General features: G+C 35.3%; 1 protein-coding gene across 2 annotated transcripts in view; it reads left to right on the top strand.

Annotated features, from left to right (window-relative positions):
• Window positions 1-26,760, top strand: part of LRP12 (LDL receptor related protein 12) — a 74,476-nt gene that overhangs the window by 42,325 nt on the left and 5,391 nt on the right. For both annotated transcript variants that reach the window (XM_040494228.1, XM_040494227.1), the window contains 4 exons: window positions 11,351-11,486; window positions 20,684-20,886; window positions 23,048-24,152; window positions 25,861-25,993. In XM_040494228.1, the coding sequence (XP_040350162.1) occupies window positions 11,351-11,486; window positions 20,684-20,886; window positions 23,048-24,152; window positions 25,861-25,993 (1,577 nt within the window). The remainder of the gene's footprint in view (window positions 1-11,350; window positions 11,487-20,683; window positions 20,887-23,047; window positions 24,153-25,860; window positions 25,994-26,760) is intronic.

Below are 26,760 nucleotides of genomic sequence, written 5' to 3'. Positions count from 1 at the left end.
CAACAGTGATTTCAGGAGTAGATTCCTTAATGCCCTTTACCCATTTAGCCCATCCCCCCTCCCACAACCCCTCCAGTAAGCCTCTATTTGTTCTCTATATTTAAGAGTCTCTTGGGGCGCCTGGGTGGCTCAGTCGGTTGAGCGTCCAACTTCAGCTCAGGTCACGATCTCGCGGTCCGCGAGTTCGAGCCCCGCGTCGGGCTCTGGGCTGATGGCTCAGAGCCTGCAGCCTGCTTCCGATTCTGTGTCTCCCTCTCTCTCTGCCCCTCCCCCATTCATGCTGTGTCTCTCTCTGTCTCAAAAATAAATAAATGTTAAAAAAAAAAAAAAGAGTCTCAGTTTTTGTCCGCCTCCCTGTTTTTATATTATTTTTGCTTCCCTTCCCTTATCCTTATGTTCATCTGTTTTGTATCTTTAAGTCCTCATATAAGTGAAAGACTACAAATAGTTTTTAAGTATTGTCCTCCCTTTATTTCGTCAGAATTTTTATTCTATTAAAGTCATTACCTTTGTGTTTGTATATTTGCATTTTATAGTTTCTATTATGGTATTCAGAGGCCTAGCATACTGCTGATCCTATAACTCTTTTAAAACAAATAATTAGTTGTGGCCTTTTTAATTAGGATATATTATTTTCTAAATTGCAGTTATTTTGCCTACAAATTAATTAGTATTATTTTGCATTAGTGTTAGAGCACTGTTGTAAAGTGACTTTTGTTTTTAGCTACCATTTTGGGCTTAAATACTGTAATGCACTATTTTGAAGTTTCCCTGGAAGAACATCCTGTCTGATAACACTTTTATTATCCTAGAATTTTCAGATCTTCCGAAAGGAAATAAAGCCTAAACTCTAATTATTTGATAGCAGTTTATAATTATCTTTTTTAAATATAGAGAAGTTGCATGAATAAAGCAGCAGGTGTAAGTGGTCTTTGTACCTTTCATTTGTGATTTTAATATTATTTTCAATTATTCAAGCAAATACTGGACTTCCTCCTAAACTTACTAAAAAGAATTTCACCAGTTCTTTTGACCAGTATTATATGGTGTGTCTTTTATCCATGTTTCAAATGGAGAAAAGAAATAAAGTTTATTATATTTTAGGTGATACTGAACCCATTGGGGTTTTTAGGATTTCAGAATATAAAAAAAATAGAACTTAATGTGAACCCAGGAAACCATCTTTCAAATGAATAAAGTGAGTAGAGAATACAAGACAGAGTTCATTTTTTAAAAAATAATGGACATGTTTTAAGATACTGTTAATTTTTAAAAGTATTGCCTGCCTTCAGAGAATTTATTCATGAAATGCTTGAGCTTCTGGAGTAGAGCATTCCTTGAAACTTTTAGAAAAGAAAGTAATGATAGTAATATAACTATGTATTCTACTTTTATATGTAGCATTACATAGTATATAATTAAATATTATTTATGATGTTTTATTATATAATAATATTTTATGTGAAGCCTGTTTCTGTATTATGTAATAATATTTCATGTATTACCATGTCTTTATTGAACAATTGCATATTTATAGCAGATTATTACATAGAAAAATTTTATATTATATTATCATAAGAAACAGTGTTAAAACAGTAAGCGTGAGCACCAGGACCATAGATAGAACAGGTGGTAATGTGACAGAAGTGTGTGACACTTAGACCATGGAAGTGAAACTCAACCACTTGAGTGAGCGAGCCAGATCCTGTGAAGATGTAACACATTGCGTTCAAAGGTTTGATGTTTTTCTCTACTACTCTGTAACTTTGAGAATAATTCTTTTCCTACTTGGAGAATAACTCTTCAAAGTGAGATAGCATGTGACTTATTTGTGATTTTGCTGAGGCATGAATTTGAATTAGAGGCACTGTGCAGCGAGCGGTTGTGCAAGAGCCAGTCACTTGGTGGATGAGCAGAACGGACTTGGGATTCCAGTTGACTAATAGCTCCGTAAAAGGGGTGGTGCGATCTTAAACTGCAGTACTGGAAATACAGCATCCAGAACAAAGTAGGTGGTAGTTCTTCTTTCCTCCTCTCTTAAACACACTCCGGGTAGTATATTTATTGCTGGGTGTCACTCTTGACAAGACACTAAGACACTCCTGGAAAAAGATGTGAGCATATAAAAAGCCCTGTCAGAGTTGAGAGAGGTGGCTTAGAACATCATGAGCATCAAGGCCAATATGTGTTTGCTCAGGTGCTGATTTCTGCTCTGCTTCTTGTATTTTTCCAGCAAGAATCACAGTAAACTTCAAAATTAATGTTATTTCCCATTCAGGAAATAGAAGTAGCTTGCTTAGCATTTGACTCTTCTGTAGTACTTAAAATTGGGAAATGTAGGTACCATATCAGTAGTTTTTATGCCCATACAGGAGAAAATTGCCCTTTTATGCCCTTAAAAAAAGGTATAAAAGTTTGAGTCTTCTCCATTTACCTTATCTTACACTTTGCTAGCAAAATTCAGAATTACTCTTACTACTTAGAAATTTTAGGATAAAGCTACTTGGATAGTTCTATTAAGGGTACTCTCCTTATCTTATTCATATTGTGCTATGACCCTTTTGGAACTGGAAAAACTGTATGGTTTTTTTTTTCCTATTTTTCCTCCTTTTTCCATATTTTGTGCCTCTTGACTTTTTAAAAATATATATGTGTGTGTGTGTGTGTGTGTGTGTGTGTGTGTGTGTGTGTGTATATATGTATATATATATATTTTTTTTTACTGCGATGTTCCCTTGATCATTGTTTGTTCTGGACAACCTGCCTTGATTAGAGCTGAAGACCACATGAAATATTTTGGTCCTCAAAAAACATATTTAAACTAACATGAATAAATATATTGCTGCATTCATTCTTACGTATCTACGTTAATGAAAAGGAATATTCATTTAATTATAAGGATTCTACTATAATATTCTACTCATAGTAGAAATATTCTACTATAATATTCTACTTGTAGTAGAAATGTGTGATTTCTGGTAATAGGTTTGAAAATAATGAGAGTCCTGAGTGTAAGTGATAGATTGATACAAACTTTTCTGCCTGTACTGATTCTTACCTTTCAAATGACAGTTAAATCCTTCCCATCTTAAGCTAGTAAATATTGCTGTTAAGGTGCTAGTAATTGTTTCCATAAAAAAAGAGAAGTTTAGTTTTCTGACTTTCTGAAAACATTGGAATGAAGCGTGAAGTAATTCTAAGGGAATTCTACCCATGTCCAATCTCTTTCTCCTTCCAGTTCTGTCCATCCTCAGTGTGTTGACTGTCCTGACATTTATGTTATGTGAGAGCTCAGCTCAGATACCAGGTATTCAAGGAATCTGGGCAACAAAAGGTCAAAGAAATCAAAACACTGGGATGGGCAACACACCCAGTCAAGTTGTAAGAAGAGAACTTTCAAACTAAAGTCCTTTCTTCCTGACCATGGGATCCTAACCATCGTCTTCTGGGGAGGTTGCAAGGGCTTAGCTGTGTCACGTGGGACTGTCTGAAGAGGGACCCTCTTGTACTTCATTCATCTGCAGATTCTGACGCTTGCCTGCTACTGGGCTCAGTGGCCCATAGACTTCCTACTCAACATGCTTGCTTCCCAAACTCTGACTGCCCAACATTAAGAATATTACCACCTTCCATTAGTCCCCCAGCCTTCCCTGCTTTTCCCCTTCTCTGCTCCTGTTTCCTTTGAAATGTCTCCTTCAGCCTTCATCACATCCCCTTACTGCTGTTTTATCCCATGCCCTAAACATCTTACCTATAATTAACCCCTACATGTATATTTTTCTTATTATAAAAGGTAGCTCCTAGAATAGAGTTTATAAAGTCTTAATTCCAAAGAGACTTAGAAGCAGATTAGTCCTGCCTGCAGTCACTACATAGATTTGTACTAAATAGGAATCCGTCTTTAGGTGCTTTAAAACCTTTTCTGTCTGTGCTAATACAGGACCAAAGTTCTTTTTTCCAAAATAGACTACTTTTATCTTTACTGAAATTCTGTTGAGGCAGCTCCCTCCACCTCCTTGATAATTATTCCAAGTGTCATAGGGAGCTCTAGGGCAGGTGTGTGTCTTAGTGGTTAAGAGTGTGTCCCTCGAAGCCTGTTGCCTAGGTTCAAACCCCAGTTGTGACACTTACTAGCTTTTTTGTGATCTTGGGAAAATTAATTTCTCTCTGCCCCCATTGTGTTCTTTTCTGTTAAATAGGGATAATAATACTAAGAGTTAAAGAATACTAGGAATTAAATACTAAGAATTAAAAGAAAGTACCCGACAGGCAGTAACATTATCATTAGTCATGTGATCCACAGGCCTGACCACACACTCCTCATTTTGATTGTATTTACAGGCCTTCAACTCATGAACCATAAACTTCTGACTTGCAGCAGGAATCTCATCTTCAGCCTTGTGCACCATAATTAACCTTTAAGTTTCAAACTGCTGCCCTTCTCCTAAATTAACTGGACCAGTAGGTATCTGGTTTGCATGCTAATCATCTATCTACATATCCTAAGTTTCCATGTCCTGGTGCCTTGTACTGCTTTTGCACTGGCACACTCGTTTCCACGTATCCTGTGATTCCCTCGTCAGCTTTCCAGATCATTCTTTTCTCTCATCCCATGCGCCCATTTACTAGTCACCATTTGCTTACCACTTTTCTTATTTTGGAGATGGCATTTTTTCTTAAGTACATCTGTTTCCATTGGAATTAAATTCTTCTCAGTAGTGTTTTCAACATTTGGAATTGCTTTTGTATTATCAGACATAATGGAGCTAATCTTTATAAAATACTGTACTCTGAAAATGAGACAGCCAAATGATAGTGACCACCATTGACTATAAATGCTGTCTTTTGCTTATAAACAGAGTGAACCTGCTCTTGTTAGATAATGAAACTTCTGTAAAGTGAAATTTTACAGGTTGGAGGATTTGCTTCTTAGCTGATTTCTCTGCTTCACCAGTTTCTTTATTTGCATCACATCACTTCTTTTCATAGTAGCCTACCTTGGCTTGACTAGCGTCTACAGAATTGAGTCATTAAATTTTTCTAATTTGGAATGTGCTCTTTCTTTACTCTGGCTCTGCCTACTTGTGTTCTGTGAAGGAAATGCTGTGTTAATAGTCAAGTAAGCCCTCCCTGTTTTATACTTACGTAATGCAGGTTTTTTGTATGTGTGGGTCTTTGCGTCTGTTTAGTAACACTATGTCCTCATGATACATTGTGTGAAATTACTTTAAAATGTATTGTATCACTTAGGACTACGCATGTTGTTTTGTATGTTCTCCTGGCTGTTTATATGTTTCTTGGATTATGAATAAGCATATCTCATTATTGCAACACTGCAGTTTCCATGAGACCATGAATTCTCCTCATGCTCTTTTGTGCCTTTCATATGTATTTTACCTACTTTGGTGGTCAGTGAGCACAGTTGATTTTTATTTGCTTTTCAGTTTCGTGATTTATTAAAACCAAAGACACAAAGATTCCATGTCGCTTTTAGTCTCAACTACTTATCGTCCTAAAATGTCAACCTTTGTCAGTTTTGAAAAGAAACCCAGCTCTTCATCTGTAGAACAGGAAATTGTAGTTTTCATTTTCTTTTACAGCTAGTTCAGCTCTAATCATAAATTTCCTTGCCTGCTTCTTTTCTCCTCAGGCTTTAAAACCATGAAATCTCAAGTTGAAGGGCAGTTTATTTGACATTATTTTGAAATCATCCTATCCTCTCCTCTGCCATGTGTCCTGTAAAATAGAGGTTGTTTGAATACTTCCTATTTAAAGATGATAGCTATAGTACATTAATCTAGCTTGAAAACCATAATTCTTTGCTTTTCTTTGAGATTATTGGAATAGTATCAGGTTAAACATGAAGAAATCTTGAGTATTTTCTCAGTTTTGTCATTTTCTAAACTATACAGTAAGATCTTTGGATTTTAAGCCTGAAAACTAATATCAAAATCTTATTGAGAACTCCCATCAGAGAATCTCTGCCTATTCATTCCTTAATTTTCCCTTTCTTATTTGATAAGCAGTCAGATAACCTCTTCACTACATAATCTTCTGGAGAAGATGCTGTCCAAGTTGAAAGCTGCCATCCTTTGAATGAACATTTGGGACCTCTTTAACTTGGGAGTTTTTGTTTCCGCAGTTATGGGAAATTTATCAAAAGTAGAGAGAGTGGATTATCATCATCCAAAATGCTTGAGTGCTTCTTTATATCTAAAAATACCGACCAGAGTAAATTAGATACACATGTTTTTTGTGGATGTTTATATTCTAAGAGAGTTGATACTGGTTATTAAGAGATCAATTAAGGAAGCAAAATGAACAGACTAAAACATAAGTCATTTCTGCCATAATGCTACATATGTGTTCCTAGAAAATCTCACGTTCTTTAAAATTAAACATTAAACTAACAGGGCATGTGACAGAAGTAGTGTTGATACAGATCACTTACAACTATGTAGCTTTGCAAAGTAAAGCCCTGATGAAATATCAATCCAAATGCTAACACAGTCAAATACCCCTGGCATTTATACCTAGAATCAGTCCAGAGTTTGCAGTCATATCCTTTAGGCTTCCTACTTACTCCTTGAAGACATTTTCTTCTAATGGAGAACAACTTCATCAATAATAAGAATATAATTCAGAAATACCCTTCATTAAAACGTTTTGTTTCCGTAGCAGGAAAATGTCTTCATGTCCCCATTTGTATGAGCAACCTCCCAAGATAGATTAAAATAGAGGAAAGTCAAGCAGTTCTTTAAGCTTGTAAAGTAACCACTTGGCAATAAAGGAAAGCCATTCTATAGAGTGTTTATATTTTTTCTTAAACTGTGAAAAACTCCTGCTTCTGATTACTTCAGATCATTAACATGCTGGAAATAAAATCTGTCACAACTTTGCATTATACTCACGAGATTCTTCTATCTACTAGTTACGTATAAACTATTTCTCACTGAAGAATCGGTCAGATTGGGGCTAAAATAATTATGTATAAGCAGTAGAGAACGAATGGGTAGAATAAACATGGGTAAAAGAAGGTCAGGTTTGGTATATCCCAAATTGGGAATGTAGTCAAAATCTGGAAAGATGAGCTTCAGACTAGCAGAAATGTGTAAGCAGTGTGGTTCAAAACAAAATTAATTTCCTAAAACATTATTTTGTGGGTATGTATCCTAACCTCATCCTTACCCTGGCTTCTGCCCATGTTAGATAACCAGTTAATTGCGGCATAATTTCTCATTCTTTCTAGAGCATAATGGTGCCAGTACATACTAAATGAATAATCTGTGTCTCTTTCCCACATAGTCTGAACACAGCCTTAGTAGCCATCTCAATACAGCATTCCAAGGCATTACTACCAACCAGTCTGACTTGGTAGATCATGTGCTGTTATTTATTGACAATTCACTGCAATCCAAGCACTGTGCTAAGTCCTTTACCATAATAGTTATATTTAGCCTTTGTAGCATTCTAGATGGTAGTAGTGTTTAAATCCCCATTTATAAGTGAGAGGATGGAGGCTTAAGTATTATGAAATTGATTTGTAACAATAAGTCACCCCAAAGCTTTTAATATAAGGATATAAAATTAACAACATCAATATAAATAAATTTAAGAAAAAATGATATTACAGTTGATGGTAGGTACTTGAGCTGAAGGGTTACGATGAATTAGAAATGGGAAGTCATTAGAAGACCCTGAAATAAAGAAAAAAATAGAGGACTCACAGGAAGTCAGTTGGAAGATTGGGGTGGATGTTGGGAGATAAAGCAGGCCTAAGAGGTGATAAAGGCATTCTCAGAGTTTGACTTGGAAATCTCTAGTTTTAGTCAGTATTAGGCCTGACTTACTTCGTATGCTTGGAAATCCTTGAAGTCACCTGTAATACTAAAGTAAATTTCCTTTCTATTTGAATTAGATGAAGTGACTATTCCTTTAACCAGTTGATGCCTAAGAATAAAGATTAAGAATATAGGATAGAAAGAAAGATTTGTGAAATATACCATCCTGATCATGTTGAATTTGATGTTGGAATGTCCAGCGGGCATTTGACTAATGCAGAATCTCTGCGTTAGAGATTTTAAACCCATGAACTGTAGATAATAGCTGAAATTGTACGATGGAATGGGACCCTTCCCTAGAGAGTGAGGAGAGCAGAAGGCTTGGAATGAACTGCAAACACCAGCATTCCAGGAGCTGGCTGAAGAAGGGGGCCTTGGACTAGAGAACTAACAGAACAGTCAGAGGGAGGAGGAGAGCCAGAGAGGCTGTGTCAGCAAGTCAAGGTGGTGGTGTATCAAGAAGAAACAAACCACTGTCATATACTCCAGAGAGATCAAGGAAGATGGGAATTGAGCATCCCTTCGATACGGCACTGATGTCTGTGATGGTTTTGCCAGCTGGCCAGATTTTCATGGAATTCAAATTGGAATCATATTTCAGTAGGTCAAAGAGAAATGAAAAAGTCAGAAAATACAGAAAAATGTATGAGTTCATCCTGATGAGCCATCAGAAGGGTAGTGGAAATATATCATCATGATGGGATATGGGGTTGGGCATGAGTTAGCGCTGAAATAGACCTTAGAGATATTCAAATAACAACTTCTTATTTTAACGCATAAAGAAATCAAGACCCAAAGAAGTTTAGTAGTTTACAGCATGACAAAACCAGTAAATGGCAGGTAGAACGGATGAGCATATAGGTCTCATGAATCCAAATCTACCCAGATACATATGTAAATTCCTAGCCCAAAAGGGACAGAAAACTTTTTTAGTGGTTTCTAATGTTAATCTTACTGTTTTAACATTTGAATTTACTCTTTCTTAGAGAAAGGTATGCGCTATGGCTGTTCTAAATTATATTTATCTATATGCCCAGCGTACTGTACATGCAAAAAATGTGTTGATAAAAAACCACCAGCTGGATCTGAAACAAAATGCCAAACTCAGTCATGTTGCAAATGTGCAAAATTAAATCAAAATATGTATTCATAACCAATTAAGGGAGAAACATGATACTAAAGTTTTGTTTTTAAAGTACTTATTGAATTAGAAATGTAAAATACTGAATCTCAAAATAACCGTTCTTATGGGTGGTGTGTCTTATCTTCAGGCAGTCGTATGAAAATGAAGTATTTTTGAGCATCCATATCAGAACATAACATATTTCGTTTTTGGTATAAGAGCACCACCTATGGGTGTCTCAGTTATTCAGGGGGGAGAAATTTAAAACCAAACCTAGTAAAATTCCAGCTTTTCACCAATAACTGGTCCATCCACTTATATAAAGGCTAACAATTGTCTACATTGCCATAAATTCTCCCTACCTGGTTTTTGCTTTGGCATACTACTCCGAAATGCTTTGGCAAGAGATAGTGAAGAAAGAAAAAGTTCTTATAAATTACTTTGGATGTCTTTTCTTTAATTATTGTGATAACTCATTAGAGCAAAGTTAAAAGCAAAACTCTGACTTCATGGTCAGTAAGCTCACATGCGGATAAATTTAATCATTTTCTAGAGTATCATTCATCAAAATTTTTAAAAAGTTTATAAGGGAAATTTTACTCAATGAAATTTAACAAAAAATATTGGAAGCTTTGACTGTGAATGGGCAATAAGATGTGTACTAGGCTCTTGATATATCCTTGTATTCTATGCTGTAAAGGTTTTTTTTTTTTTAAGTGATTAAAAACAAGATCCTTTTGGTGCAGTGTTCCCTAATTCCAGGGTAGACCCATTTTAGGCATGAACATTTTTTTTCTTCACTAAAGTACATTTTAAAACCTAGATTTTTCTTCAGAGATTGGGTTATTCTGTAGAAGTAAGGATTGAGTCTTTAAGCAATATAGCTTGCTTTATTTTGATCATTATAGATAAATTTTTTTTAATTGCATAATATACTTCTTGGCATTCTAACTTAAGTTGAATGGATATAACCTCTGCTATCAAAAAAATGACCATTTTTACAAATTATAATTGTAATAGGGATTCTTGCCTATCTACAAATTGGGTTAACTAATTTTTAAAAACAGCAGAACTCAAAATGCATGAAAGTTCAGGCCACCTATTACACGAGGCACTTTGCTCACAAAGATTCGTTTATTTGCTCAACAACTCTTTTAGCTAGGAATGACCACTAATTAGTATGAAAGGACAGTCCTCTCTTACCTTTTGGAAGATAGGCAGTACTATGCATATTCTGAGCTGTCGTGGTTTTTTAGTTCAGCACATACTTTATTCTGAAAATTGCCTCCATTACTTCTAATAACTGTGTGTACCTCTGGCCGCTACTTTCCTCACTTCTAATTTGCGACTTCTTATCTATCTGATTTTAAAAATCAGATAATCTAATATATTGAAATTACATCAAATAAGAGGTTTTAGGGTTTTAAATCTTACTGAAAGCTTATACATTCATCATGTATTTTTTGTAACCCAGTGGCTATTTTTTAAATTGAGGGAGAATAAATTGTCACATTATCTGCTGACTTCTGGATAGGTAAAATGTGCACTGTGTCACTGTGAGAGTTCAAGATAATGCAAGAACATAGCAAGAACTACTACCAAAGTGTTGGTAGTAGTTTGAGTTTATTCTGTATTTCTTCACGATATTCAGATCTGATCACATACTGATATTTTAATCACTATTTCAAGCCTTTATTTTTCACATAATTTAGGAATCATTTATCACCCTGTAATAAAATTTAGAAATATTCATAGAATAAATTGAAGATTTCCTTTGCAGTAATTTTGAAGTATAGTGTTTTGCTGTCTTTATCCAGTCATCCACTAACTTCTTAATGACCCAGCATCTTACTGTTGTGTTTATATGTGCTTCCCCTTAATTATTTTGTCCAGAAGACTATTTATATACATACATATGTATATAATAGTTTTTTAATTTAAAGTATCCAGAAAATAAAATGGTACTTTTAAGGATCTAAACACAGTAGTTCGGCAAACATTGAACTTTATAGGTAGTTTATAAGAAAGAAAATGAATTTAAAAGGTGAGTTTTGAAAAAAGATAGATGGATCACTTGATCAGAATCCATGGCTAAAGCTCGTAATCCTGACTCTTAAACTGTTATTCAGAGATCTAATTTGAAAACTTCCATGCCTCCCCAAAATGTGTACTTAATTAGCATAAGATCCTTTGACTAAGGGGAAGAAAATAAAATATCTTATTAGAATAATAAAAACTCTTTAAGGTTGATAATACCATATTTTATTGTATATAATTTGATCTCTAAAGTGTTGTGGGTTTTTTTGTTTTTTAAATAAAGACTGATTTACTTAGTGCTCTGTTTTAAAGTATAATAATTAGCTAAGATTGCTTTGGCTTCTTACAGCTTGTGGAGAGACTCCAGAACAAATTCGAGCACCAAGTGGTATAATCACAAGCCCAGGCTGGCCTTCTGAATATCCTGCCAAGATCAACTGCAGCTGGTTCATAAGGGCAAACCCAGGGGAAATCATTACTATAAGGTAATGCCGATACCTTTCTGTATTATGTATAATATTTTATTATATATATACTTATATATATATAATATAAACATACATGTTTAATATATATTTTATTATAAATATAAATATTACTGTATGTTCTATATATAATATAAACATATATATGTTTAATATATAATATTTTATTATAAATATGATATTTTTATAGAATATAAATTCAGGTTCCAAGTATCATCCCTCAGCATGCAGTTATATTAAAAGACAATTTTCTAAAAATGTAATAAACTGTAGTTACCAGTACCATATTAAGAGTAGGAGTAATGGCCCATCCTTCCTGTAGTGTATGGGTATATGTTTTGAATGTTTTCTGATGGTGGTGGTGGATTTCCACTGAGCCATCCATATTCTTGTAGGTCATTTTTTAACAAAAGGTGCACATTTGAGAAGTAGCTTATTAGGGTCAAGAGTGTAACCTTTAGCTATGGGACAAATAAACAAAACTCACTAATCCACTTGGACACCTAGCCCATAACCTTAGTCTCATTAGTAGAATCCTCTATCTTAATAAGCTAAAACATGATTGTAGTGTTTATCTGTATACATGTACGTATATAAAACTTGAAACAGGCTGATAATGGATAAACGTATCTAGGAAAATCTTTTTTGTAACGTTGAAACAAAAGAACTTCTGTTAAGAATATAAAATGAAAGATACTCCTAGAAGAAACATAAGTTTCTAAGAATAAATATAAATAAGGAAGATTAAGATTCACTTTAGTAACATTTAAAATTGCATAGAAAAACCTTGAGGATAAGATACTAAGGAGAAAATATTCAGTGGAACTAGATAATGCTTGCTTAAGGAAGTTATATCAAGGCTATTAAAAAAAAAAAATGCCTGAAGAGGAGAAAAAGAAAAAAAATAGTGTGCTTAAAGAACTGTGGTTGGAAATGAAACACAAATAAGAAAGTCACGCCCACCACGGAGGCAGTGTCTGCAACAGCACAAAGGCCAGCATCCGCGTCTTCAATATTGTTTCATTAGGAATATTTTTATAGGCAAGAGTATGGAATTTTAGATTTAGAAGAGACCGTGCACATCATGGACTCAAATCCCTTCTTTACATTTTTTAAAACTAAGATTGTAAATTTAGCCTACTTTTGTGGGGGTTTTTGAAGTATAACTAACATACAATGGTATATTCGTTTCAGGTGTACAACATCCTGATTCAACAGTTCTCTACATTATTCAGTGCTGACCATGATAAAGTAGTCACCATCTGTCACCGTACAATGTTATTATAATATATTGACTACGTTCCCCACGCTCTATTTTTCATCTCGGCGACTGACTTATTTTATAATGGGAAGTTTGTACCTCTTCATCCTCTTTATCTGTTTCATCCAGCTTCCTTTTTTATATCCAGTAACTAATGAGACACCCGCTGTCTCTTGAGAAACACAACTGTGTCCTATCCCCCTTTGTCTGTGGAAGCCGTAAAACAGGGGCCATCTGGTTTGCTTTCCATCTGGTCTCCTGCCCCAGGCCAACATCTTCTGGAACACCAGAGCTGAGCTTCTCTGGAAACCGTTCTGCTCTGTGAGAAGGGTGAATGTCTTGCTGGATGGATTGATAAGATGTGCTACTAAGGTTATCCTTCCGCAGCACTGCCCGAGCTGGAACCCAGACGATACACCTATTTTCTATTACTTATAATATGTTTACAAAGTAGCATTTTTACCATAGGAATTCCAAGTATAAGATTTCTTTCCACATAAAACTAGAGTTTTGGGAAATTTTTATCTTTTAACCTAAAAGTCCAACCCCAAAATTAAATTTGCCACCTACCAGCTCACTTCCATAAAACTTGGCAATTCTTGCCAGCACGGAGGAGGCTGCATGGAACACTGCCACTTGGTTCTTTTTTTATTATTATTATTTGAGAGACACAGAGAGAGCTTGAGCAAGCAATGGAGAGGAGCAGAGGAAGAGAGAGAGACAATCTCAAGCTGACTCCACGCTTAGTGTGGAACTCAACACAGGGCTCAATTTCATGACCTTGGGACCATGGCCCAGGCCAAAACCAAGAGTCAGATGCTCAACTGACTGAGCCACCCAGGTGCCCCTGCCATTTGGTTCTGATCGTGTGTTGGACCCTTTAGATTTTACAAAGATACACCAAAACCAAGCACAATGCTGAAATGCAGAACAAAATTAGAGATGGACCATACATCTAAAGGAAAATTTCCTAAATTCCAGACAAAGTTAGTGAATTTGGATTTACCCAGCCTAATGAGATCAGAAAGTGATTTTAGTAATTGTCCTAGTTCTTACTGAAATCATTGTCATGGTAACACCAAACTTGAGAAGGGTCGCATACATACAAAGACAACCAAGTTTCACTTGTGAATATTGGTGTAATCCTAAATTGTTCAAAAGAAATTTATACCATAATCAAATGCGGCTCATTTAGACATACAAGTCAGTCACTATTAGAAAATTTTAAATGAATTTACCATATTAACAAGTCAAAGAAAAAGTATATGATTATCTAGAATAGATGTTTTAAAGCATTTGATAAAAAGAAAACATTCATTCCTGAGTTTAAAATAAAATTAAAATCTAGATAAAGGAGGGAAACTAAAATTATAGACTATAAACAATATTTAGAGCTGTCCTTGTAAAAACTGGTTAGGGGCGCCTGGGTGACTCAGTTGGTTAAGCATCTGACTTGAGCTCAGGTCATGATTGCACAGTTTGTGAGTTCAAGCCCCACATCAGGCTCTGTGCTGGCAGTTCAGACCTTGGAGCAGGCTTCAGATTCTTTGTCTCCCTCTCTCTCTGTCCTCCCCCATTCACATTCTGATTCTCTATCAAAAATAAACAGACTTTAAAAAAAATTTTTAAAAACTGGTTAAAGATGGTAACGTGAAGGCATTTTTACCTTACTCCTCTCCCTTGAAACCTACCAAAATCAACAAAGGCCATCTTATCAAGAAGAGATAGAGGATTAGATTCTAATTGCTTGCTTGAAGCCAGGGACTGGAGTCAGGCTATTGTGCTCAAGAAAGAAGGCTGAAAAGAACTTCTACTAACCACTGCCTGAGTTTGTATGGGGCTGAGAACTTAAAGAAGTGGGAAGACATACCCTAACAAATAGGAATTTAACCGGGCCACCTAAAGACTCCGTGACAGGACCTATAATGCTGTGAACCACCATGTTAAGACTGTTCTGGAATGCAGACCCAGTTGGAAGTAACTATAAAACACAGGCTGTGGAAGAATATAGAGAGAGAATGGATTAAAAGGAGAGAGAGTGAACCAGAAAAGCGTCTAAAGAATAAGCCTTATTTCCAAAATGTATGGAAAATGTTAATACTGACAGAAACAGCCACAAAATCCAAACACAAATTTACTCCAGACGTAATACACTTACTATATCAGGTTTTTTTTGTTTGTTTGTTTATTTTATTTTAATTCCAACATAGTTAACATACGATGTTACATTAGTTTCACCCAGTGTTCATCACAACAGGTGCATCAGGGTTTTTTTTTTCCTTAAATTTTTTATGCTGTGAACACTTTGGTAGTTAATGAAATCTATAGATCCTTTCCCAGAATGTTTTTAAACTCATAAATCATAATACACACCATTACAAAGGGAACCAATTATATTGAACAAAGCTATCTGATATTTTTTACAAATATGTAATATAGTAATACATGCTTATTTATTAACATATTAGTAAGTGATGGTTCTAACAACTACTGTAATTCCGAGGTGATTTTGAGTGTAAATAGTGATTCTAGGTATCTTTTAAAACTGAAATGTAATGTGTAAATATCTGTGATTTCTGTTGGTAAGTGACAGGTACTGTAAATACTATAATGGTTTGTTTATATTCATAAGTGAAATTTCAAATTTCAGTTAGAGATTAGTGAAAATAAGGTTGTAAATTTTTCCACCAAATTTGACATTTTGAGAGGAGAATAGAAACACTGAATACTCTTACTTGGACTTTATTAGATCAAAAGTATGTTTTAGTATTTGAATTACAACATCAAAAGATAACTCCTGAAAGAATAGAAAGCAGTCTTGAGTAAAAGTAAAAGAAACTTTAAAAAAAAAAAAACCCAAAACCTACGAATACAAAAGAAGAAAGGAGGAAAATTAGAACTCTGATAGAAAGGCCATTCAGGAAAAAGCTCATTTAACCTTTAAAAGACAGACCATCTGATTGGGTTTATTGGTTTGTTGATTGGTATAATCCCCCTATAAAGGGCTTCTAAGAACATACTAAAACAAAACTAACACAGAAAGTTTAAAAAGGGGGGTGGGGATAAAAAAAGATAAACTTCAGAAATACTAAGAAAGAGAAAGCTAGTGTAGGAAGATTAACATTAGATATAATTGAGCTTAAAACACAAAATATTAGTAACAAATGGAATAAGCCACTAGGAAGATATAATCTTGGTAAACTTTGTATACCTCCTAACACAGTCTAAAATACAGGCAAAGTAGCAAAATATGGGGAATTATCAAGCAAGTTTGACTAAGCCAGTTAGTGGAAGTTTATAAACATACCTTTAATTAGAATTTAATAGATTAAACAGAAAAAAAATTAGTAAAGATAGAAGATTTGATAAACAAAATTAACAAGCTTAATCCAGTAGGAACATGTATTATATATGTGTATATTATACTTATTTCAATTAATAGAGAATATATATATTCTTTTCAAAGACATATGGAACATTTATAAGAAATTGATAATGTATTAAACCACAAAGGAACTCTGAATTCCATTTTTTAAGACTTTACATCATTCAGAATGTGTTCTCTAACCACAATGTCATTAAATTAGAAACCACAATAAAAAACCCATATGTTTGGAAACATATTCCTAAATAACTCCTGCATTAATGCTGGAAATCACAGTGGTACTGTACTCATAAAATATTTTGAAAATAACCATAATAAAAGTATTATATATTAAAACTGTTGGAACACATTGGTAGAGTACCTAGTGAAAAATTTACAGCCTTTAATGCATTGAAATAAGTAGGATATGAAATAAATGAGCTCCCCATTTACTCAGGAGTTTAGAAGGAAAATTACAGGTGAAATCTTAAGTAGAAAAAATAATATGATCAGAAAAAAATTGAATTAACAATAAGATTCAATAAAACAAAAAACAGGCTTTCTGAAAACTTGGGGAAAATAGACAAATCTGAAAGCAAGACTAAGGAAAAAAAGGAAAAGGTACTAATAAAAGTGAGCAAAAGTGTCTAACTACAAATACAATAATAGAGATTTAAAAAAAATTTTTTTTAACGTTTATTTATTTTTGAGACAGAGACAGAGCATGAATGGGGGAGGGTCAGAGAGAGAGGGAGACACAGAATCCGAAACAGGCTCCAGGCTCTGAGCAGTCAGCACAGAGCCCGACGCGGGGCTTGAACTCACGGACCACGAGATCATGACCTGAGCTGAAGTTGGACGCTTAACCGACTGAGCCACCCAGGCGCCCCTTCTTTTTTTTTTTTTTTTTTTTTTAATTTTTTGAGATTTTAAAAGTCATACGGGAATATTACAAGTAGTTTGTGGTAACATTATTATACAATTAGATGAATCGGACCATTTTCTGGAAACTGTATATTACCAAAATTGGTTCAACAAGAATTAGAAAGCTAATTAAATCAATATTCGCTAAAGAAATTGGATCAATGTTCAGAATAGGATTCTAAACCTGAGTAATTTTACAGGCAGGTGTTACTAAATGAATAGATAAGGAAATCCTTAACCTGATGAAAGGTATCTGTTAAAAAAATTTTAAATCAAACTTAATATTGAAGTTAATTTTAGTGACAAGGGCCAGGATGATGACGCATGTTTTCACTGCTTGTACCAGAACCCTCAGAAAATGCAACAAGACGATAAATAGAATTAGTAATACAAAAAATGGGAAGGAAGAGATGAGTCTCTCCTTTTTTTTCCAGTACTGTGCTATCTCCACAGAAAATCTAAGCAAATATAAAGACCACGGACATGAAATTTGTTTAATGTAAGAAAGTACGATTTACAGCTTTGTACCAATAAATTTTACTGTCAAGATAAAATAGTAATTTCTACAAAAATTTAAATGATCAAAGTGACTCAATACCAGTTTAGAAAAAGCTGATTAAACCAAAAAACGAAGAAATTAAAATTTTCAACTCTAGATCTATACTTGAAATAGGCACATGGCCCAGGTATGTGAACAGTCTTTGTTATATAAACTACTGTGAAGCATTAAAAAAAAGAAAACCGAACTAATTTTGCTTTTAAATGTATCTTTTAAATTCTAAATGAAATATTAGCAAAACTAATCCAATAGCGTATGCATGAATAGATATTTCTTTTGTTCTGGACAAGGATCCTGCTTTCCTCAATCTTAAACATTTTAATGGATAAAAACATACTAAGGGATTCCTTAGCTTGAATCTGACTAGCCCTCCCATGAACAGTTATCAACTTTGGATAAAAGTTTTTTAAAAACTACTCAAAGGCACTGGAGAGTAATCAGAAGCTGGAGGAAACTGGAGGGGATTAAACTCTTAAAAGAAGGGATCCACACTGGTGAGATATGTTTGCTTCCTGTCTGTTCCCTAATCCGTGCAGAATGTAGTAACTAGAACTCAAGCAGACTGCCACAGTCTTGTCAGCTTATGGTTGTATCACAGGGTGGAGTTGAGGCTGTCAGAGTAGCTGGAAATTGAAAAGGCAAATCCAAAAAGGAGAGAGCTCCAAGGTAGGAAGTCCTTACATCTACATATAAATTCTTCTCAAATTCCTTGCTGTTTTCTGAACTGTGCATGCTTAAGAGACTCCCAGGAGCCTTGTAGAAAGCTACGTAAGGATTTCAGTGCCTGTGTGGTGTAGCTGAGACAGAGTTTGGAGTCTGAAACTTGCTGAGTTTGACGAGCTTGTTAAATACCTTGGGATTTCATTGAAACCACAGAAATGTCATAGGTAAAGACAATGTCCTAAAATAAAGAGTTCACCTAAGACTAAGTAAGGGCAAAGCTGAGCCAAGCCTCCCTCCACAAGTGCAGGATGACCAGACCAGGATGTTCCATGCATGATAGAAGAAAATAAGTGTAAGAATCTTGACCTGCCTCTGAGAACACACAAAAATTAATTCAAGATAAATCCTAGATGTGAATGTAAAAACTAAAACTCATATAAAACATTAAGAGAAAACATTGTTGAATATCTTAGGGTAGGCAAAGATATTTTAGAGAGGACACTAAAAGCACTGAACATAAAAGGAAAAATAGGCTTCATCAAAACTAAAAATCTCTGCTCAGGGAGCTTGGGTAGCTCAGTTGGTTGAGAGTCCAACTCTTGATTTTGGCTCAGGTCATGATCCCAGAATCATGGGATTGAGCCCCCTGTGGGGCTCCGCACTGAGCATGGAGCCTTGCTTAACAGTGTCTCTCTCTTTCTCTCTCCCCTCTTTCTCTCCCTCTGCCCCTCTCCCTGCTCATGCTCTCTCTCTCTCAAACTCAAAACAACTTTAAAAATTAAAAAAAAAAAAAAAAACCCTCTGATCATTAAAAGATACAATGAAAAGGCAATTTATATAGACTAGAAGAAAATTATCAATACACATATCTAACAAAGAACTTGAATCCAGAATATAAAATTAATTTTTATAACTCAAGAAGACAACACAATTTTTTTAAATGGGCAAAAGACTTGAACAGACACTTCACAGAAGATGTAAGAACTGCCAATAAGCACATGAAAAGATGTTCAACATCATTAGTCTTCAGAGAAGTGCACATAAAACCACAATGAGAGATGTCAGTTCATGCCAACTAATGACTGAAGTTAACAGGAGTTACCTCACCAGCTATTTATTGAGAAATGCACGTGTGGATATCAGTACATATGTCTTGTGTTACAGACATGCCGTCAAATAGGGACGTGTTTGTTCAACGTAAAGAATTTTTAAATGAATAAGAAAAACTTCTGATGGGTAAAGGATGATATAGCAAGGCAATTCATAGGAAAAGAAATAGTAAACTGGAAAAAGTGTTTCCATCTCGGTACATAAGGAAATATAAAATGGAACAGTGATAAATATTTTATCATTAATATAAGGTACTTTCACATACATTCAGTGGGAGTGAGTTGGTATAAATAGTCCTGTCAGTGTCTATCAAATTTAAGTGGAATTTTGTGTTTTGACCTAGCAATTCTACCTCTAGAAAAATTTGCCCTAGAGAAATATTTGCTCATGTAGAGATGCATGTATAAGGGTTCTTTAAAGCATTGTTCATAATAATGAGAAATTAGAAACAATCAAATTATCTGTCAGCCTTTGTTGTAGTTAGAATACTTAAAGAGGAAATATCCTCATGTAATAATCCTTGGATAATTAACTTCTTTATCAGTTGGATTAAGGCAGAGGCAAGAAGGTAAAGTCAGATACTCCCTTTTTGGTGGAGACATGTTATTGGAAAATAATATTTTAGTTTCTCTTTTTTCATAGCAGTAGCTAATTTTGTGTGTACCTTTTGATACCTTTTAATGCATGCCCATATTTTGTGAACTACAAGACAATGTTTGACTATAATGTAACTTATGTTAAAAAAGAAGTCTTTCCAAACTTAGGGGTTTTTCACTGATAAAGATTTTTTGTTTGTTCACTTTTAACTTTTTTACTTTGCTCAGATATATGTTATTTGATCTCCTGAAAGTGTAAGCTATAAGCTTCTCACTAAGCAAGCAGACGAACCAGTCTAAGAGGAGGCTGACTTTCTCTTTTTCACTTTAGCTTATCAGATTAGGTGTGGTGTTTCTGGTTCAAATACAGAATAATTTAGGGTATTCTGAATTAGAAGTGGTCCTTCCTAAACACACACAAAGAAGAAAAAGGAACAAGGTGCCAACTATTACCTACGTTTTTTTAGCATTATTTTGGAATCTGATATTTTTTATGAAGAAGTATTGTTCAGGAATCTGAGAAAGAGATACAAACGTTAGGAACATAGAAACAGTATTATTATTTGCTGATGATATGGCTGTATGCCTGGAAAACCCAGGAGAATCAATGAATATTGAATGAAGGCTTATAATAAAGTCCTCAGTTATTAAGTATTATTAAGTGAAATTTTTCCCCCAAATTACCCTTATTAATAGCCTTTTCTGACTTTTTACTTGTAGCTTTCAGGATTTTGATATTCAAGGGTCCAGAAGATGCAGTTTGGACTGGTTGACGATAGAAACATACAAGAATATCGAAAGTTACAGAGCCTGTGGTTCGACAGTTCCACCACCATATATTTCTTCACAAGACCACGTCTGGATCAGGTTCCATTCCGATGACAGTATTTCTAGAAAGGGTTTCAGACTGGCATATTTTTCAGGTGTGTTTTAAAAAAAAAAAAGAAGAAAGATAATGAACAGAATTCTGTAGTGTTAAGTACCAAGTCACTTTGGGGCTAGTCTTCTAAACAATATCTGTCTAATTGTGACTAGACCTTAAGAAACTTGAGATTGAAGGGGCGCCTGGGTACCTCAGTCGGTTAAGCATCCGACTTCGGCTCAAGTCATGATCTTGCGGTTTATGAGTTCGAGCCCCATGTCGGGCTCTATACTGACAGCTCAGGCCTGGAGCCTCCTTCAGATTCTGTGTCTCCCTCTGTCTCTGCCTCTCCCCTGCTCACACTCTGTATCTGTCTCTCTCTCTGTCTCTCTCTCTCTCAAAAATAAACATTAAAAAAAAAAAAAAAAAGGGTTGAGATTGAAGAAGGTTCAGGTGCCCTAAAGCACAGCACGGTTTCATAAAGGTGTTTTGTATATTCTAATGAACTGATTAATTTTATAAACTAAGGTCAATTTTGTTTTCAAATTTTAAATACATCAATTACTTTAATTGATTACTTTAATTAAATACTTAATTTTAAAAATAAGTCTTTTTGGGGTGTCTGGGTGGCTCAGTTGGTTAAGCATCCGACTTCAGCTCAGGTCATGATCTCACAGTTCATCAGTCAGAGCCCCGCATTGAATTCTGTGCTGTCAGTACAGAGCCTGGAGCCTGCTTCAGATTCTGTGTCTCCCTCTCTCTCTGCCCCTCGCCAGCGCGCGCGCTCTCTCTCTCTCTCTCTCTTTCTTTCTCTCAAAAATAAACACTAAAAAAATTTAAGTAAGTCTTTTTTTCCCTCAAGTGTTTACTGACATCCTGAAAGTTACTTCAGAATATGTTTTTGTGTGTCTGAATTACCATGGTCTTCACAGTTTCGCAAAAAAGACCGCTCTGTTCCACCTTCCTAGTTTGTAGTATCAAATCTTCTTTCACTTCTTTAAGTTATATCTGCTCTTTTGCTGAAAAATCATTTTGTATCTTCTAAAATTTGTACTTGTCCTTTAGCTTTTTTTTCTTAAAAACACAGTCTTTGTAATACTTATTTAGCTTTCGAAGCACATTTTCTGTCACCTGCATACCAATAAATGAGAAGTTAATGGAGATGTATTATCCCAAACACTGTCAGTTTGGGGAACTGTCAGGAGCTAATGTTTGATTTTCTTTCCATGCCTCACTATTGGTGTATATTTAGCATTGTACACTACAATAATTGGAATTCTGTAGGTATTTCAGGTTTTTTCCTCTCTCCTTGCCCCTGCTAATTTGATGAATGAATTTATAACATAACTCAAATTCATGCAGTTGTGTAAAACAATAGAAATATAAAGTGGCAGTGTTGTGTTATGGTCACATGAATCATTATGAACCGTGTATAAAGTTAATCTTACAATAATCTTAGCAGAAATTTGGTTCTAAAGAATAGGATTACAAAATATACTGTAGGACACATATAGCAAAATATTGTGTGTATGTATATAGATATAGATATAAACAAGAACTAGAAAAGAATATGAAAAATAGGAAAAAAATTGATTTGAAAGGTGATTATTGTGGGTAAATTTTTCTTCATTTGAAAATATTCTAATGATGTTTATGCAATAAATTATTTTCAAATTTTAGGCAGTGCAGTCTATTGGCTCAAGTGTCTTGTATCATATCACTAAATGTTCTGCAGTAAGAGAGTTCTCTACAAAAGCAGAATTGTTCTTTGTTCCCCCAAGATTTTATTTAAATTCCAGTTGGTTAACACCCAGTATAATTTTAGTTTCAGGTGTAGAATTCAGTGATTCATCACTTACATATAACACCCAGTGCTTATCACAAGTGCCCTCCTTAATGCCCATCCCCCACCTAGCCCATTCCCTACCCACCTCCCCTCCAGCAACCCCTCAGTTTGTGTTCTCTTCGCTTTAGATCAAAATACTAAGGTCTTCATGGAACAAACAATAAGTGTTTAATGAATTGAACTGTTGAGTAATTAGTGAGCCAATGTTAGTTTGCCACTAGAACTGATCTATTTTGTAAAATAAGATTTTTTTAAACCCTATCACTTGGGCTTAGTTAATATTTATTATAAAAGTGTCACTTACTGTTATATATCTTTTAAAAGAGTATGTTTTTTTCTCCCTTCTTCCATCTCTGTCCTCCCCACATCCTCCCAGGGAAATCTGAAGAACCAAACTGTGCTTGCGATCAGTTCCGCTGTGGCAACGGGAAGTGTATACCAGAAGCCTGGAAATGTAATAACATGGACGAATGTGGAGATAGTTCCGATGAAGAGATCTGTGCCAAAGAAGCTGGTCCCCCAACGGCTGCTTCTTTTCAGCCCTGTGCCTACAACCAGTTCCAGTGTCTGTCTCGGTTTACCAAGGTTTACACTTGCCTCCCTGAGTCTTTAAAATGTGATGGCAACATTGACTGCCTTGACCTAGGAGATGAGATAGACTGTGATGTGCCAACTTGTGGACAGTGGCTAAAATATTTTTACGGTACTTTCAATTCTCCCAACTATCCAGACTTTTATCCTCCTGGAAGCAATTGCACCTGGTTAATAGACACTGGTGATCATCGTAAAGTCATTTTACGCTTCACTGACTTTAAACTTGATGGTACTGGTTATGGCGATTACGTCAAAATATACGATGGATTAGAGGAGAATCCACACAAACTTTTGCGTGTGTTAACTGCTTTTGATTCTCATGCACCTCTTACAGTTGTTTCTTCTTCTGGACAGATCAGGGTACATTTTTGTGCTGATAAAGTGAACGCCGCAAGGGGATTTAATGCAACTTACCAAGTAGATGGCTTCTGTTTGCCGTGGGAAATACCCTGTGGGGGTAACTGGGGGTGTTACACAGAACAGCAGCGTTGTGATGGGTATTGGCATTGCCCAAATGGAAGGGATGAAATAAATTGCACCATGTGCCAAAAGGAAGAATTTCCCTGTTCCCGAAATGGTGTCTGTTATCCTCGTTCTGATCGCTGCAACTACCAGAATCATTGCCCCAATGGCTCAGATGAAAAAAACTGCTTTTTTTGCCAGCCAGGAAATTTTCATTGTAAAAACAATCGGTGTGTGTTTGAAAGCTGGGTGTGTGATTCCCAGGATGACTGCGGCGACGGCAGCGATGAGGAGAATTGCCCCGTCATTGTGCCTACCAGAGTCATAACTGCAGCCGTCATAGGCAGCCTTATCTGTGGCTTGTTACTGGTCATTGCATTGGGATGTACCTGTAAGCTTTATTCTCTGAGAATGTTTGAACGAAGGTCAGTATCAAGACAAAATTGTAGTGGTTATGGCTTCTGCAGTAAACATGGCCCCAGTATTTGCAACCGTTCTTTAGTGTGATCAGCAGTATACTTTGGTCTCATACTATTTTGGGAAATAGATAAATAGCTTTTATGATTTATAAAATCAGTGTGAAAAGGCTAAGACTCAAGAGGCTAAACACATAAAAACTAATACTTAGATGGGGCACCTGGGTGGCTCGGTCAGTTAAGCATCCGACTTTGGCTCAGGTCATGATCCCGCAGTTTGTGAGTTAGAGCCCCACATCAGACTCTCTGCTGATGGCTCAGAACCTGGAGCCTGCTTTGGATTCTGTGTCTCCCTCTCTCTCTGCCCCTCCCCCACTCACACTCTGTTTCTCTCTCCTTCAAAAATAAACAAAATTTAAAAATATATTTTAAAAACTAATAAATACTTAAGAACTGGTATTTACTAGTTTTTGTTTTCAGATTATTTTGTAGGAATTTTGCAAGCTGCAATATTCAGTTGTAGTGTTTTAACCTGTGTTTTTATAAGTAAGAATTCAATTCTAAATATTTGAGAACCTACTAGGTTCAAAGCACAATACGGATGAGTAGAAAAATGAATAAGGCATAATTTCACAGGCACCGTACAGTTAGGAGGGAGGAAGGCATTGGTGAATGGAATAAGATGACAAAAATATAAATGGTAGAAAAGCTGTAAAACAAAGTATAGAGGAAAAGTCAAAAGTTAACCTAATCTGATGGGGGGGGAATGGAAAGGCTTTTATTGAACAAGTGCCATTTGAAATCTACAAGTAGAATGTAGACAGGGAAAAGATACTGTAGTTGAAAAAAATAGCCTGGGAAAATGCATAAAAGTAGGAATGCCTAGCATTGCTTGGAGAAGTATCACATACTTCATTTCATCTGGAGCTTAAGATACATATCAAGGGCTAAAAGTTAAAACTTGGAACATGGGGTTAATGTCTCAGGTCCATGACAGCCATGTGTCAAGAGTTCTCAGTTAAGTCAGAAATGTTAAGTAGTAAAAGGTGACCTTCAGGGAGGGTTTTCTTCCACGTGGTGCGGGATAGATTGGACTTGGGAGAAGCTAATGGCAGAGAGAGGTCCCTTAGGACACTGTTGTAGAGACAGTGACCCTCAGTCCCAGGAGAATTACAAATAATAGATTCAACAAAAGACTTCATATACCCAACAGGTAAGCTAATAGATACACGCAGATGCACAGTATCAAAGTAATCATGCTGCCTCTTTGGCCACAAAACTTTTGACTACATTGCAGCATAAGAGCTCAGTGAAGAGTCAGAGGTCTTATAAGAACAAGCTATTCCAGAAAGTGTACTGGTGACTCATTCATTCTTTTCCTCATCTAAAAACTAAATGTGTTGAACTTGATGATTACTTTCACCTAAAGTCTCAAACCTCTTATGTTCTTAGGGCTTTAAAGATCTAATACATTTACCTTTTATGGGAATTTCTAATTCACTAAAACTTAGTGATCCAGGCTCCTAAGTGAAAGCCCCATGGCTTTTTGCCTTTGTATTCTCAGTGTCAGAATGCTATAGATATCCAATAAATGTTAGTTGGCTAAGCTTTAAAAATGGTCAAATATATTAAGGTTCAGATTTTTTTCATTGTTGATTTAAAAAATTATTTTAGCTTGCCTTTTTAACCTTTTCTGTTCCCCCATTTTCTCTAACAGGTCATTTGAAACACAGCTGTCAAGAGTGGAAGCAGAACTGCTAAGAAGAGAAGCCCCTCCCTCTTATGGACAGTTGATTGCTCAGGGTTTAATTCCACCAGTTGAAGATTTTCCTGTTTGTTCACCTAATCAGGTATGTTGCAATTTATGATTTCTGTTTCCTAAAATGAATTCTATATTTGTATATATGATAAAGGACCTTTGTCATAATTCTTGTAGTCAAGGATTATTAAATATATGGAGGATTTGAAATTATGTTTCATTGTATTTTAACAAATGCTACAAAATACCAAATGTTTTCATTTTTCTGATTTTGTTATGTGATTCTTAAGCATTTTACTATTTATGATAATTTGGTGCATTAAAATTCAGAAGTAAAGTTTAGTAAGTTATTTTCTGTTTGAACTAAACATCTAGAAGATTTAAGAATGAACGTTAAAATTAATACATTAGTAATCTGCTAGATTAATGAGTTAATAAGTAAAAGTAAATTGCAATGAAGTTAACATTTCTACCTGACTAGAGGGAAAACTTTTGTTCACAGCCAGATTTTATGGTGTTTAAGAATTCATACCGTTTTTTTTTTTAACAGTAACTAGTAATATATCAGTAATTAGATTAACTAGTTAACAATAAAAGTAATTGCAATGAAGTTAACATTTCTACCTGACTTGAGGGAAAACTTGACAGCCGGATTTTACACTGTTTAAGAATTCATATCATTTTCTTTAAATAGTAACTCATTATTTTATTAATGTTTCCGAATTCTTTAAAGTTCTGTTAACACTATTTTGGGGCTCCTTGGTGGCTCAGTTAGTGAAGCATCAGGTCATGAACTCATGGTTCGTGAGTTTGAGCCCCAGATCCGGTCAGCTTGAGCCCCTCTTCAGGCTCTGCAGT

Source organism: Herpailurus yagouaroundi, unplaced genomic scaffold, assembly GCF_014898765.1.
Source record: "Herpailurus yagouaroundi ecotype Mexico unplaced genomic scaffold, PumYag 186, whole genome shotgun sequence".
Classification (NCBI taxonomy): domain Eukaryota; kingdom Metazoa; phylum Chordata; class Mammalia; order Carnivora; family Felidae; genus Herpailurus; species Herpailurus yagouaroundi.
This window is presented reverse-complemented; position numbering and strand designations above follow the sequence as displayed.